This window comes from Carassius gibelio, chromosome B4 (assembly GCF_023724105.1).
Source record: "Carassius gibelio isolate Cgi1373 ecotype wild population from Czech Republic chromosome B4, carGib1.2-hapl.c, whole genome shotgun sequence".
NCBI lineage: Eukaryota > Metazoa > Chordata > Actinopteri > Cypriniformes > Cyprinidae > Carassius > Carassius gibelio.
This window is the reverse complement of record NC_068399.1, coordinates 20,331,152-20,346,177: the sequence shown is the minus strand read 5'-3', so window position 1 is coordinate 20,346,177 and position 15,026 is coordinate 20,331,152. Positions and strand designations below refer to the sequence as shown.

At 36.3% G+C, this 15,026-nt stretch overlaps 2 protein-coding genes across 2 annotated transcripts in view; one reads left to right on the top strand and one right to left on the bottom strand.

Moving 5' to 3' along the window:
• Positions 1-346: 346 nt before the first annotated feature.
• LOC127956634 (28S ribosomal protein S33, mitochondrial) lies at positions 347-2,139 on the bottom strand. Its single transcript, XM_052554710.1, has 3 exons — positions 1,988-2,139; positions 1,159-1,373; positions 347-1,068 (listed from the first exon to the last, which is right to left on the bottom strand). Exons 2-3 carry the CDS (start codon positions 1,371-1,373, stop codon positions 963-965), a joined length of 321 nt encoding a protein of 106 aa, XP_052410670.1. The 5' UTR covers positions 1,988-2,139; the 3' UTR covers positions 347-962.
• A 1,473-nt stretch (positions 2,140-3,612) lies between these two features.
• The window catches only part of LOC127956974 (transmembrane protein 178B-like), an 84,905-nt gene continuing 73,491 nt past the window's right edge, over positions 3,613-15,026 (top strand). Inside the window, exons 1-2 of the mRNA XM_052555309.1 lie at positions 3,613-4,007; positions 6,578-7,206. Coding sequence (XP_052411269.1) covers positions 6,825-7,206 — 382 coding nt within the window. The 5' untranslated portion in view covers positions 3,613-4,007; positions 6,578-6,824. The remainder of the gene's footprint in view (positions 4,008-6,577; positions 7,207-15,026) is intronic.

Genomic DNA, 15,026 nt, shown 5'->3' with positions numbered 1-15,026 from the left:
GTCACATACAAAATTATATATAGCATATATAACCAGCAGTGAAATGTGAGTACTTGAACGTATAAATATATCATATAATATATATATATATATATATATATATATATATATATATATATATATATATATATATATATATATATATATAAAGCATCACAACAGTTTCCAAGTCTACTGTATCATATCAATGATTAATATATATATATATATATATATATATATATATATATATATATATATATATATATATATATATATAAAAGGTCCAAGAAAGTAATTTGATTAGTAATATGTACAAAGAGAGATGCAGTCACAATGACTTCAAAAATGTACTACAAAACTAGAATAAAGTTTCACTTTCAGTATTTCTAGAATAAATCCAGTACAATTCTTCAATAACTTGACACTCTTACAGACGACTGATGCTCAAAAATGCATCCCATTAAATAAGTTAGACAATTCTGCAAAATAGACCATGGGACAGGAACCCAGTCTGGTGCACAGGAAATGGATGACCCTGTTACACCTATCATTGGAACAGATTTAAAATGCCTTTTTATCATATAAGAGAAAAGAAATGACAGGCAGGTTTACTGCATAGCATGTCTTCTACAATCAAAATTGTTGCTACACAAATGCATAATTTCTAACATGACGTATCCTGACTGACTTATTTCCATTATGGGTCCATTACAATATATGGTTATTGATTTGTTTCCAAAAATATAACAATATGAATTATTATTTCTTGAATGTAGCTCAGGCTTTGGCCTATAGGGTTTATGGGCTCTTTCAGTGTATTCTAAGGGAAACAAATCTGGTGTGGTGTTGGTGAGGTATTCTGAGGATGTCCCAACATTGTAAACTGGCAAAACTCTTCAGAAAACCATAGTGAGAACCCTGCCAAACCATGTCAAGGTATTGCTAAAAGAAGATGCAAAATGAACATTTAATTTCCTGGTCTACTTCTTCTTTGCGGCTCTCTTCCCTTCTCCCTTCTTGGGTTTTCCTTTACCCCGCAGTTTCCTCAAGCGCCTCATTTCCTCCTCGAAATCCTGGTGCTCATCCCTAAAACAATACCAAAGAGCTGTTAACTGCAAAAACAGAAGAATCTGAAGATCAGATGTTCATAGCTGCACTATTAGAAGCAGAGCTTACCTGAAAAGCCCCATGAATCTGAGCTTCTGAGTCATTGAATAGTAGATCTTGTGTGGGGGATACCAGTCATACACTTCTTTTCTCTGGGCCAGCGGGGGTTCTTTAAACAACTCTACCACTTTCATAGATTTGGAGTCTGTGTGACGGGCCACATCTCCAAATATCCGGGCGCTCAGACGGGCCACGCGCAGGGCATAGCCAGACACACCAGCCATCTTCACAGAGACATACAGTAGAATGATAATGTCTTCATGGAAATCATATAAATACACATTTATAAAATATAATACTATTTTAATATCTTTAAAACACAGTTGTGTAATTATTAAAGAGTCCAGAGTCCAAAATCCAGAGAGAAGCAGTCAATGTTCAAAAACATATGTTTTATTATAAAGGCATGTGGACAGACATGAAGTACTGACAAAATATATTTTGAAACTAATTTGTATATTCGTTTATGGTTAGTTCAACTTTAATATGCTCAAACACACACTAGATAACGTGATGCGTAACGTTACGCGCTTCCTCTATCAGTCTCTCAGGTCCTTAAAATAACAGTAAAATATGGTTTAAAAGGTCAAACACTGTGCGTTTTTCACACTTAAAATTTCCGCAGGTTACATTTGATGAAAATCAAAGAAGAGAGCAGAGCCTTCTGTTATACTATGATTGACTTATGCTACAGATTTATTTATTTAGTTGTAAACACTACTGCTTAAAGGACCTGGCCATTATCATTATAAAATAAAAACGATTTCTTGTAGACAGTCAGTTATTTGTGACTTAAGTTTTACAGCGTTAAATATTACATTTAGTAAATTTTAAATACCTTTTTAGCTAGAATTGCTTAGCCTCATCACTGTAGAAAAAGGAGAAAAGGTCTTGTACGTCACAGGAAAGACGTACGCCTGTGTAATCATTCCGTATGCGAATATTTGCCAAGATAAGAGTTCTGTCGAAGTCTGTGTGTGCCGTAATTATTTAATCATCAGAAAAACTTTTTGGATAACTTTATAGAATAATTTACATCTATTTATTTAAATTAAACATTCGTGTTAACAGTTTCGTTATTACATTTCTTATTTAAACCGAAAACCCAAGTATTGAGCATGTGATTATAGAACAATTAATTAAAAAATACTCCTTTGAGTCCTGTATTCCTTCTTTTAATTATTATTTTCACATAAAACGTTTTAAACCCCTATTAGGGCTGCGTGACGAACACTAGATTTGTTCTGATATGTTTGTGCACTAGATGGCGATATATGCATTAAAGAAATTAATGCACACATGGCTTATGATATAAATATATAAATACATTGATGGACAACTCTCTGGATTAGCATGACAATCACGTTTTATTTAGTTTTTTTCTTCTAGAGGATGTATCTATTAACACAATTCTGAGGACAAAAAAGGAACAAGATAACACATCCTAGAAAAGCACAAAACAAATTGCCTTGTGAATATCGGCTGCATTTTTAGATTACATTGTTCATTTTCACTGTTAGCTGGAAATAAGTCCCAAACACACTTTGCTTCCCTTTAAAATGTAATTACAATTTAGCTGTCAAGGTGTCATTCATACTGTCAGTCCAACAAATTTCAATAAAGAAAAGAGATCTCGGAATGTGTAATAAGAGTCAATCCAATGCATTCAAGTCAATATTATGCGGTTTCAGTCAAATTATGACACATTCAATATTTCAGTATGTCAGTAGTGGCCTATGCCTAAAATATTAAATACATTTTTTCCAGTTTTCCTCAATTCTGTTCAATTATGAAACAAATAGGCCTACCTGACATTTTTTTTTTACTCGGATACTGAATTTTAAATACAAAACATCTAAAATATTGTTTCATTTATAAATATTTGTCAGCTTGTAGTGCAAATAATGCTATATTCTCTATATTGTTTCTTGCATTTTTCTTATTTAGTAAGAAAACAGTCTGGTAAAAAACAATTACATACATACATTTAAGAAATGGGCTGCTGATTGTTACCGTTTCATTATGAACTGAATCTTTAATAATGTGTAGCCTCATACATATCAATCTCGTACACATGCATACACCTACACAAAAATATGTGAAGTACATGAGGATCCCTACATTATCGGAAGGCTGTGTGGGCAACCCAATAAAACAGAAAAGGCTCATAGAGGCCTCACTCACACAGATGCCATGGCTCTCATTCATTATTCAGCAATTTACGTGACTGCTGTTGGTTCTGGACAGTGCACAGTGGTTTCAAATAACAAACCTTTATGAGTAAGAAGGGTTTTGGGGGTCTGGTTTTGGGAATTTTATATCTCTGATAATGCAGAATGACAAAATAAAGGATTCTGAAAGCTTTGATTATTTATTCATGAAAGACACCGGTTTCCTTCAGTATGTGTAAATCTAAGAGAGAATGCCAGCAAGACAACTCCAGTTACAGTTCGACACGGGACCGAGAACAGTAGTGCGACTCCTTTAAGAAGCCGCTTTAATAAAGAATGAGCATCTCATATTGACAGCATGACATCATCACCGCTGTTTTTCCCAGACGGAGGCAACATGCACGGAGGATGCTGGGACCATATTGACCGAGGAGGAGGATGCACCATCCGCCAAATGTTCTGATAACGATACACTCATTTAAACGTGAAGCGTCTGAGATTCGGAGTCGTTGAACGGTTTGATATTTCCAGCGTTGACCATTTATAAAAGTGTGTCGCTGTGTGTTAAATAGGATTATTTGGCAGTGCATATCCAGTATTGCCAAACCTACAGTGACTGAAAACACGGAATGGGCTGGATGTGCATTATTGGAGTGGAGTGAACCCGTTTTATCGGCTTTAATTGAGGTGAGTACAGATTTTAATTTACTTTATCAGACCAGTTAGAAACGGGGCCCGCGGGTTTTCCAACCATGGATGCTATAAGAGCATAGCTGTAGCCTACATTATTATTTTCACATTCCTTCACAGGAATGATTTACTGTTTTGATATGTTAACGCGATTTCAACTGATGTCGAGTCATCTTAATACATTTTCTCGTTAACAGACAATTTGATAAATATTCATGCATTCTCTAAAGAGAATATTTGAGAAAATAAACCTGACTGCTATGGTACATTTCTATGAAACAGATAGCCTATGTTACAAAAAACGACCAAAAAAAAATCCATAGCCTGCCAGCACCAGGTATAGGCTAAATGTGATGGGAAGGGTTGGGAACCGAAAATCGGTTCGGAACCGGTTTCATGTGTTCAGTGAAAGAACCGAATCATTTCCATCATCAATGTTGTTAACGGTTCTTCAGTGACGTCATTAAATCATTTGATCATTAATTATTCTTCCGCTAAGGCTAACAGAAATGAAATTGTCTAAAGTCTGACAGTTTCCAGCATTGTTAGCTATGTTTACCGAATCTATAGCGCGACCAACGTAGTCTGAGAACGACTCTAATGACCCGGTTCTTTTTAGTGAATTAAAAAACGTTCATGGTTGCGTTTCCCAAAAGCACCGTAAGCTTAAGTTGATCGTGGCTCCATTGGTTTCAATGGGTCACCGATGTACTTAAACTTAAGATGATTTTGGGAAATGCAGCCCATATCTGTCAATTACTTACGTGCACGATAACCAATGTATTGAATTCGGAAACAACTCTAGGCTAGATATTTTATACTAGAATATATATTTTTGTATATATTATTATGTAAAGTATAATTGTTATTATATCCGTGCATTAGGTTAACATTTCAATAAACAAGCGTGATTACAAGCCATTAAGGTGACATTTCAGCACTCGACAAATGGATAGCGACTCCTAGAAAGTATTAAAATGACTAGTAGAAAATGCTCTTAAACCCTAACAATCGTTATCGAGAAACGCTGACCTGTACCACCAGCGTAGTCCAACTCCCGAAAAAAATATGAGGTGCTTCTTTTTAGTGATTTGGTAATCAGTCCGATTCCCGAACAATTGGCTGTTCATTGGAAATGAATCAAAAACTATTTAAGAATAACTGGTCGGTTTCTTAAATGAGTTTTAATAGGAAGCCCATTTTTGAAGGTTTTCTTAAGCAAGGTAGATTGTCATTTGGCATAGCACATACTGATCATTTATTATACGAACTACGAAAACTATTACGTTGTGTGCTATATATTTGTGTTGTGAATAATGACGATAAATAGCCTACTAGCCTGGCAATTTATTTATTTATTTTATTTTTTTGTGAATGTAGGGGAGATACAAATTTCACATTGTTACTTTCATTCCTGCTCTCTCCTATCACTCCATGATCGCAACAGAAAGCTTAAAACTGTTATGGTTACTGCCTCAGTCAGGTGAACGCGTTTTTTGGCCACAGCTGAAAAAATCGCCCTCTGACTAAGTCCCGTTCACACCAAGAACGATAACTATGAAGACTATTAGCGTCCACACCAGTTAACAATATTGTCTGCCCCTTTAAATTCTCGAGCTATAGCAGTATTGATTTTGATTGGCTGTTAATGTTTTTATATACATTTTAAATTTGTTATTAATTTTCTATTATGTTTTTTTTTTAATTCACAAATACAGATGGCTTAAATCTTAACCCAACTTTATTTAATGGTGTAGGTAAAGATTGTATACAAATCTTTCAAATTTGTTAAGAACAAGAAGCCCTTAAGTTATGAAGGTAGTTCAGTCGTTTTGACTCAAAAATACCTTCATATTAAGTTGACTTCTCTCTTTGATTTGTATCTAATTTAATTTAAAAGGCAACTTTTTTTAAAATTTTATTTTAAAACTTCTTTTCTTTCTGGTTTTGGTTTATTTTGATCATACATGGCCTACATGCAAAACATTTTTTTACGACATGCTCAAACAAGGATGGAATATGGTTTTGTAACTTGTTTGACTGTAAAGTTGATGCAATAAAAAATAGTTTTTATATCGTTCATCAACTGAAAAAAAAAATTGTTCTGAAAGTGATTACAATGATAGCTATCGTTTGTCTTTGCCTTTATCGTTATATCTATGGTCTGGACGCTGCTATTCTTTAATACTGAGAACGATTTTTAGAGCTAGACATATATCTTTATCGTTGTCTTTATAGTTAACGTCTCGGTGTGAACAGGCCTTAACTTACAGCTAATCTAACTGTTGGTTATTAAAATGTTTGCAGACACGACTGAAACGTAGAATAGTTTGTACCCTCACATACATTTTCCGGGAGGTTCAAACATGAATAATCCCCCGTGAATCGCGTCCTGTCTTCAATAGCCTACAGCATGATAGACGCACGAAATCTTAGGTGACGCAATGGTAGGCTACGCCTGGGCTATTTTGTAAAAATGTCTCGACTGAAACCCCATTTGAAGAGTGTTGTATCAGCTTTAATATAAACATTGGTGAAACAAATCTTCCTCTGCCTTCTTTTGAAAGGCTTGGTTCGAGGACTGGGCTGAATCGTCTCGTCTGGTTTCATTCACTGGTATTGGATGGGAAGGGCTACGGATGGACGTTAAATAAAGGCTTAAATATTGTCGGTCTAGCTCTCCAAAACAAATTCCACTGCACCGACTCACAACCGTTCTCTCTGTCCGCGCGCCCGGCGGGATGCGGCTGCGCGCCGAGGAGCTCTCCAAGCTGTTGTGGTGCTGACGGGGCTCTGAGCGAACGCGACGCGAGCATGGCTGCGGGGAAGTTGCTGCTCTACGCCGGTCTGTCTCTGTCCCTCTGTGCGCTCGGGATGCTGGCCGTGGCTATCTGCTCCGACCACTGGTACGAGACGGACGCCCGGAGGTACCGAGAACGGTGCCGAAGTTTCTCCAGCCGCCGGAAAGACCCTGGCTTTATTTACATCCCCAACAATAGCCTCCCTCTGCGGGCGAGCCGCTCGCGCCTGGACCGCTGGGAGGAAAAGCTGCTGCTGGCGCGGAACAGAAGGCAGCTGTTCGCCATGAGCGCCGCTGATGAGTGCAGCAGGCAGTATAACTCCAGCAACATGGGCCTGTGGAGCAGATGCCATCGGCTTGGATTTGATCAAGATATCGAGGACCTCATTCGGAAAGGTAGGACAGTGATGTGCTGTGTCTGTCAGTGTGCAATGCAGATTATAGTGCTTTTATGTCAGAAGAGTATTGGTATTCCTCAAAACATCTGGTTTAGGGTAACTCTGAACTTTAAGCTTCTACAGTTAATTGTAACCACTGTTTAGTCATGTTATCTATATATTTATAAACTGTAAATAGGGACCAATATTCCGCTTCACCCATATTTTTTCAGAGGCATAGACAATTTTCTACATACTGTATACATACCTATTTCCTATATATATATATATATATATACTAGATATAATTATTTAATTGAACATTTTATGTAGGTCTCTCATACTTGAGTTGCTAACAAAAACATTTAATGAAACAACAATAATACATTTATTTATTTATTTGATTATTAACTTAAATATTTGCCTCTTAGCTTGAAGGCAGTACTCTGTAACTTTGTCCCTTCATGTAAATATTTGTGCAAATGTGATATGTGCAGAACAGCCAATACCCTTGGATTGTTTTTGAGTCCTTTATTCTTTTGGATGAAAATCATATGGGGTATTACTCTGTTTGTTTACATAAACGAAAGTCTTAAGCAACAAATCTTTGAAGAAATCTTCAAAGAAAGCAAGTCCCGTTTCTGTTACATAAAAATGTTGTTTATTAATTATTGCTTGACTCAAAGATTATTATTATTATTATTATTATATTGGTTAATATATTAATTATGTATTCCACTAAAGTCTGAAGATACATATCATAATTGTAATTTCTTTAAAAGCAGAAACAAAACCATTTAAATTGGTTTTGTTGACTGGTTAATGGTCACTTAGAAAATATATGAAAAATGATCAGCTAATCCCTATTTTTTCAAGCACTTTTGAGCTAAAATTGTAAAAAGTGAATCAAATATAACTGAATATTCAGCATTCAAAATGCAACAGCAGTAATGGTGCCATTGTTATACTTGCATACTAAATTGTTTTCGCACTAGTTATCTTTTTAACCATCTATCGCCAACAAATATAAATGGGCAGCCTGCAAGTTTGAAATCTTGGCACTATTCTTTTGCTACCCTTCAAGCACTTGTATTACCTACAGGAACAGCATATCCAGTGCAATATTCCAGTGCATTATTTAGTAAACTACTGAAACATTTTCATGCATACACTTTAGACATACACAAACTAATGTCAGCATTCACGACTAGAGGCCTGTGATAGACATTACAGTTCAATACTCATGTGTTAGCAGGAGTGACAAATCCCCTGCATATAAAGGTGTGAAGCCCTATGGCTAGTCTCACACTCTGGGCTTTATTATTTTCCACCAAACTAGGTTAATTTACTTCTCACTGGTTAGAGGCATATGCAATGAATATATTAATAGCTACACACAAGGATTTCTATAAATAGTTCCTGAGCCCCAAACTGTGCTAGCCCAAACACCGAAGGCTGTGTTTCAGTCACAATTGGCCCAGAGTTGCTGAGAATCGCACACTCTCCAGTTACACGCAAAGCCTCTGTTTGCAAATGTGTACATGTTCTGGCAAAGCAGCAGCACAAAAAGCCCTCTGAAATAAAAACAAGCTTATTTGAATTGTGTCACCTCCTCTGGTACCTGTGCCCAATGTGTGTGCGATTACGTAAGAGGGATTTAGTGATGTGTGTTACATGAATGTATGCAGTAGCAGCCGAATGTGTGTTGCACCATCAGCAAAAGCTCATTTAACTCTCTGGGGCACCTGCCAGCCACATACTGCGTGTTGATTTGGGATGGGGGTTGCATTGATAGAATAATGCAGTGTTATTCTACACCATCTCTGCCATTCACCTTGGGCGAGGGGTGATGATGCAAGTCACATTTTGCCTGTGTGTTTGTGATATAATGAAACATAAAGAACAATTTGTCATTAGCCAACCTCCACTGCTCAGATAATCAGCTGTTTCTTTATTTGTGCATACTTATTTTGGTAAATATTAGTCAATAGCCAATCGTCTTTATAAATTAATGTGTGAATCCTACTGTTACATATCTTTTTTTAGGATTATTCATATGCAAGCACATCATTTTATGAAATGTGCTGACTGTGCTTATAATGGCATTGCCCATCTCTCAGAGGACGCTTATTCTCTGTCTCTTCCCAGGATCCTCTCTTGGGAAAGAGAGAGGGAGGAATAGAATGATGTATGAGAGAGCAAAACAGTCATGCACAGATAAGGGGTCAGAAGTCATTCATTGGAAATGAAACATGCTCCATTTAATCTCGCTATTCTACGTTTTGGATTTTAAATGAAAATGCTTTCTTTGACTACAGCTTAATGAGCAATGAGAACTATAAGTAAGCCATTCAAAGGATGATTTCACAGAGTTTTTTTTATAAAGAAATAAAATAAAATAGCATAACAATAACAAAGATGACAAATGACCATCTAGACAATAATTGAACTGTTTTCCGAAAATATGACAAAAATATAACTTTTAATATATTAAGAAACACATGAAATGTAATTTAAATTGTGAATCTTTCCACAACAATGCACTAAAACATACAACTAATTGTTTTAAAAACAGTTTTCACATATATTGTTGAATTTTTTACATTTGAAATGAATACAGCAAATGTTTGAATACTTGGTCAAATAAAATATTATTTTTGTTCATTGAAATTAGATTTAAGTGTAAAACTGTGAGTTAAAATTAGCTGTAAAAATACATTAGTTTAAATTACGTACAAAATGTTTAAATATTTAGTTTACATTTTCATCAACTAAAATGTCATTTCTGACAACTGAAATTAAATTAAAAATGTAAATTAAATTTATGCATTTAGCAGACGCTTTTATACAAAGCGACTTACATTGCATTCAGGTTAACAATTTTTCTTAACGTGTTCCCCGGGATTCAAACCCCCAACTTTGCACTTGTCAACGCAATGCTCTACCACTTGAGCTACAGGAACACATTAGATCAGATTGCATAAAAATGACTAACATGAATGGATATGACATGCAAAATTAAGGCTATTTTCTTCAATAGACAAACCGAAAAGCAAAAACTGTAATAAAAAAAACTAGCATTCCTATTCTCACACAAGCTCAACAGCAGTTGCTCAGCTGTTGCAGGACCTCCGGAAATGTGTGATTTGTGTCAGTTGATGTCAAAATGACTTCAACTTCACCGGTTGGTAAGCACCATACTAATATATTCCTTTTAGTGATATCACTCTTAAAATATTCCACAGTATAGCAACATATTGCAGCCCAGAGGAAATGATTTATGGTAGTAGTTTGCAGAAAGACAAATATCTGCACTACGAAAAGGGCGACCAGAAATAGGAAATGGTGCGAAAGATAGCGGCATCTGGAGTTTGTGGAAAATTGAGAAAGTCTATCTGAGTGAGAGTGTGAGAGGAGGGTGAGATCATGCAGAAACAGCCAACCCATCTCGTTGTCCACCATCTGTCCCTGCCTCCCAGCGGGACACCCATCAGGGATGATGAAGACATTTTAGACCTAGAACACATTATAAGAGACGAGAGAGACACTCAACCTTCCACCATTAAAACAGGCAAACCTAACGATAGGAGGTTTCCGTGGCCTTGGGGATGCGAGGGAGATAAAGAGAGCAAACACAAATGGACATTGAGAGAAACCACAACATGTATGCAGTTTAAATCAAGGACAGATTTCATTGTGACCTTTGGATTTCATTTTGCATATTCACAATGTTATCTGGACGTTAAATCTCCATTTATTACAAGAAGGGCCCTCCAAATCTGTTCTCGATGAGTGAAGACAAGGATTGGATTGTACTTGGGATCTCAAAAGATGTGGCTTCCTTGTTTTCAGTGTTTAAATTGGATGCCATAAGAGGAAGAATCCACACCTTCATTGTTCAAAATGTAAGCTGCTCTGGGACTCGGGTGCTGGCACTAATCAAATACACAGGTGTTGAGGTGGGATGCTGGGTTACATCTCTTGGGAACAAGGAATAGACTGTGCAGTACAGGTTTTATAGCTTTGAATTTCCTCTTACAATTATTTTATTCCATAGCATATTATATCCCAGAAATTGGGTGTGACTTTCAATAAAGTGTAGAGAAAGGGAAAACGTTCAGTAATTTTCAAGGCCAGGAGGCATTTAAGATCCTAGGAGGAAAGATGCCGAAATAAATGAGGTATCCAATAACCTCCCTTTTCATTTTCTGTTACGCCTTTCATTTGCAACAAATATCCATATAGCGAAATGTGACTTGACAGAGTGCCTGGACTAGCAGATTATGATTTGGCCTCAGAGAGTGTAAAGCACCCTCATTAGTGCGGGAAGAATCTTTCTCGCTTAGTTCAAATAAGACATCTGATTGTGCATTTAAGAATATGACAGACTTGAAATTAGCACCCTGCTTGATAACAGCTTGAGTTATAGAACTTTTCCCCTCCTCTTGGAAATTATGCTAATGTGATCATTGGCTACCATGTCGGAAGATATCGACATTTTCATCACACCATGAAAGCTCTCTGGCTGGGGAGGTCACGGGATTCTTCAGTAAATTTAACATGTGCTTTTCCTGACGTTTTGTGTGGAGTGTGCGCTCTAATCTGAGCCATTTTGGGGTTAATTTCTGGTCTTTTTTGGAGTAAAAAGTGCAACTATTTCTATTCAAGGCATTTTTTTCCAAAATGCAACATTCTGGGTAATGTACTGCGAAATCACAATCTAGATTGATTGATGTATGTTATGACGGCAACAAAATTATTAACTTCTTGAAATTACATCAGAAAAATGGGAACATTAAGGACTTGATGGAGGTCAGTGGCATCAAGAAAGTAATTTAAGTTTCAAGGTAAAATGTGATATATTTTATGGGTTAATTTACAAAGATAACCATGAGCAGAAAGGTGATTCCAAGGATTGGCCTATTAAAATCAATAAATAAATAAATAAATAATAATAATAATAATAAAGAGTTGATTAGTTTTTTTTTAAAACGTTGTCAGTGATAAAGATAAGACAAAATGCACATAATAACAATCATTTAAAAATTTTAATTAAAACAAACTGTTAAAACAAAAATGATATTAACTATAAAAATGTGCCCTTTTACAGCATTTTAACTTTTTTGATAATCCTTTAGATTAGAGAACATATTCACTATTAACTAAGAGTTTTCCCTTAATAAACTAAGGTAGTTGTTGTAGTAGCTAGGGTTAAGGGATCTAGAATATAGTCATGCAAAATAAAGCATTAAAGGGTTAGTTCACCCAAAAATGAAAATTAGCCCATAAATGACTCACCCTCAAGTCATCCTAGGTGTATATGACTTTTTTGTTTCAGACAAAGCCAGTCAGAGTGTCACACATGGCTCCGGGGGTTGAAAAAAGACCTCCTGTAGAGAATCAGTGCATTTTTTGTAAGAAAAATATCCATATTCAAAATGTAATAATCACTTTAATGTAGCTTGCGCCAACAGTTGTACACAGAAGACTGTAAAAAAAAAAAATCGGACTGCTCCAACTCAATTTTTTCTATTGACTGATCACATATACATTTTTCAATTGGCCAAATTGAATTAGTTTGAATTAAATGTTATAAATTCACTCAGGCCAATTGAAAAATTTTGATGTGACCAGTCACTAGAAAATTTTGAATCGGAGAGGTTTTTATTTTTTAAAGTGAATTTCCGGGATTATGACGTATGAGGTTGGCGTTGTGCATGCTGGTTAGTCTCATGAAAACTAACATTTGTTAACAGGAGCAAAGGAAGCAATGTTTCCTTACTTTAGCAAACAAAATCCAATCTCCTCTTGGCTTATACTGAAATCCTCCAACATTCTTCATACTTGCACAATGCCGCCCTCATACGTCATCCGCTCAGTGCTGCTTCCATGTACAACAGTGAGCGCAAGCTAGATTAAATTGATTATTGCATTTTAAATATGGTTATCTTTCTTACAAAAACGCATTGGTTCACTTCAGGAGGACTTTGTTCACCTCCCGGAACTGTGTGAGAGACTTTTATTTATGGATGTATGTTTTAATTTCTTTTTTTTTTTTTTTTTGGACTGATGCACTGCAACACCCACTGACTGCCATAACAGCCTACTGGATTCATCTGAAAGAAGATTTTTTTTTAACCTTTATTTAACCAGATAAAAAACTCATTGAGATTAAAAATCTCTTTTTCAAGAGTGACCTGGCCAAGACAACAGCATTTACATACAATTTAAAAAACATACATGACATCAAAAAACAAATAATATTTAGTCAATGTGTACAAGATAGTCATATACGCATAGGATGACTTGAGGGTGAGTAATTAATTGGCTAATTTTAATTTTCGGGGTGAACTAACCCTTTAATATGCATGTTATGAATACTAATAAACAGCCAACATGCTAGTAATATGAATGCAAATAAGCAACTACTTAATAGTGAACGGTGTCCCCTAATCTATAGTGTTACTTCTCTTTTAAATTCAAACTGAAATATACTTTCTTAATTTGTTATGGCATGTTTCTGGTCTTAATATGCACAATTAATTAGTTCTCATTATATGAAATAATGTTTGTCTTTGACCAAAATACAACTTTTCGTGTTAGGTAATGTCGCCAAACCCTTTTGTTTTCCCATCCAAAGATCTGACACCATTCTAGTATTTAATGACCACTTTTTACGATCAACTCAATTGCAGTTAAAAAATAAATAAATGTCAACTTCAGTTGACACAAAAATGTCACGTTATGAAAATAGAAAGACTTAAAAACAATTCCTTAATAAAGCTGTAATTTCAGAACCATGCCTGAAAATAAGCCACCAGAATACTTCTTCCTAATTAAAGCATATCATTATTTTCCTGTCACACTGCTGTAGGGCTGATATAATTTGTCCCTTAATGCTAGAAAGCACAAGCCCTGCTTATAATATTCAGCTGACAGCCGTCTGTGTTTCCGCGGGACTGATAAATGTCGGCGTTTCAAGTGGCACCGCATCGCAGAATTGAAATCGGAGAATGTTGCGCGACCCGGGGTTAATTGTGAGCCACTTTTGTCTTTCTGTTTTCCCTGATGAAGCCTGGCACAGGTTGCGAGGTGAACAAAGCGGAGGTGTGGGGGTTGCCGTGCAGGGAAGTGGAGGAGGATGGTTGGAGGCAGCTGAAACGCTGAAGAAATACCAGTAGTAATGCTGCACCTGAAAGACAGAGAACAGCTGTAAGAGAACTGCAGTGGAACTGTGGGTAAACGTCCAGTCAGATGAATGCGGCTGCTTTGTGCAATTACAAGCAGAAGTGGAGGGATAAAGAATAGATCGCGAGGGTTGTTAGTCAAGAGGAAATGACACTCTTGTCTTCCCTAGCCCCTCCCCCTTCACTTGATGCCTCTCCCTCCTTCTCGCAGCCCAATTTCTATTCTGACACGCAGATTAGTCTCCTGAAAATGGAGTGCTGATGATTTCACCATCAAAGAACTGCACAATGCAGTGAAGTGAAGGATAGAACAAGCAGAAAGATTGTGTTTTGCTCCCTCATTATTTGGAGTTTCCTTTCACAGAAGTCATCAAGAACGGCTCAATTTTTCCAAACACTTTTCCCACTGCTGTTTCTCTGCCAAATCGTAGCATCTCTGTGGTGTGTAGTTGCTAGTTTGGATGGCTGTTGGGAATGTTTTTTTGTTTTGTTTTTTTGGAGCAGTTCAATCATAGGGATTCTTTGTAAGCTGAGCTATAAGACAAGTAATGCATTTGAAATGCTGAGACAGACATTGATCCGTTCAGTTGCTCATTAGTTTGGCATTGAATTAGGGAGAGTGTGATAAACACCGGATGATCTTTACTCAATA

Excerpts from the sequence above, each read along its gene's own strand:
- LOC127956634 (XM_052554710.1), bottom strand. The coding sequence starts at position 1,373 with ATGGCTGGTGTGTCTGGCTATGCCCTGCGCGTGGCCCGTCTGAGCGCC. Across the intron at positions 1,069-1,158 it reads AGATTCATGGGGCTTTTCAG|GGATGAGCACCAGGATTTCG; the intron begins GTAAGCTCTGCT and ends GTATTGTTTTAG.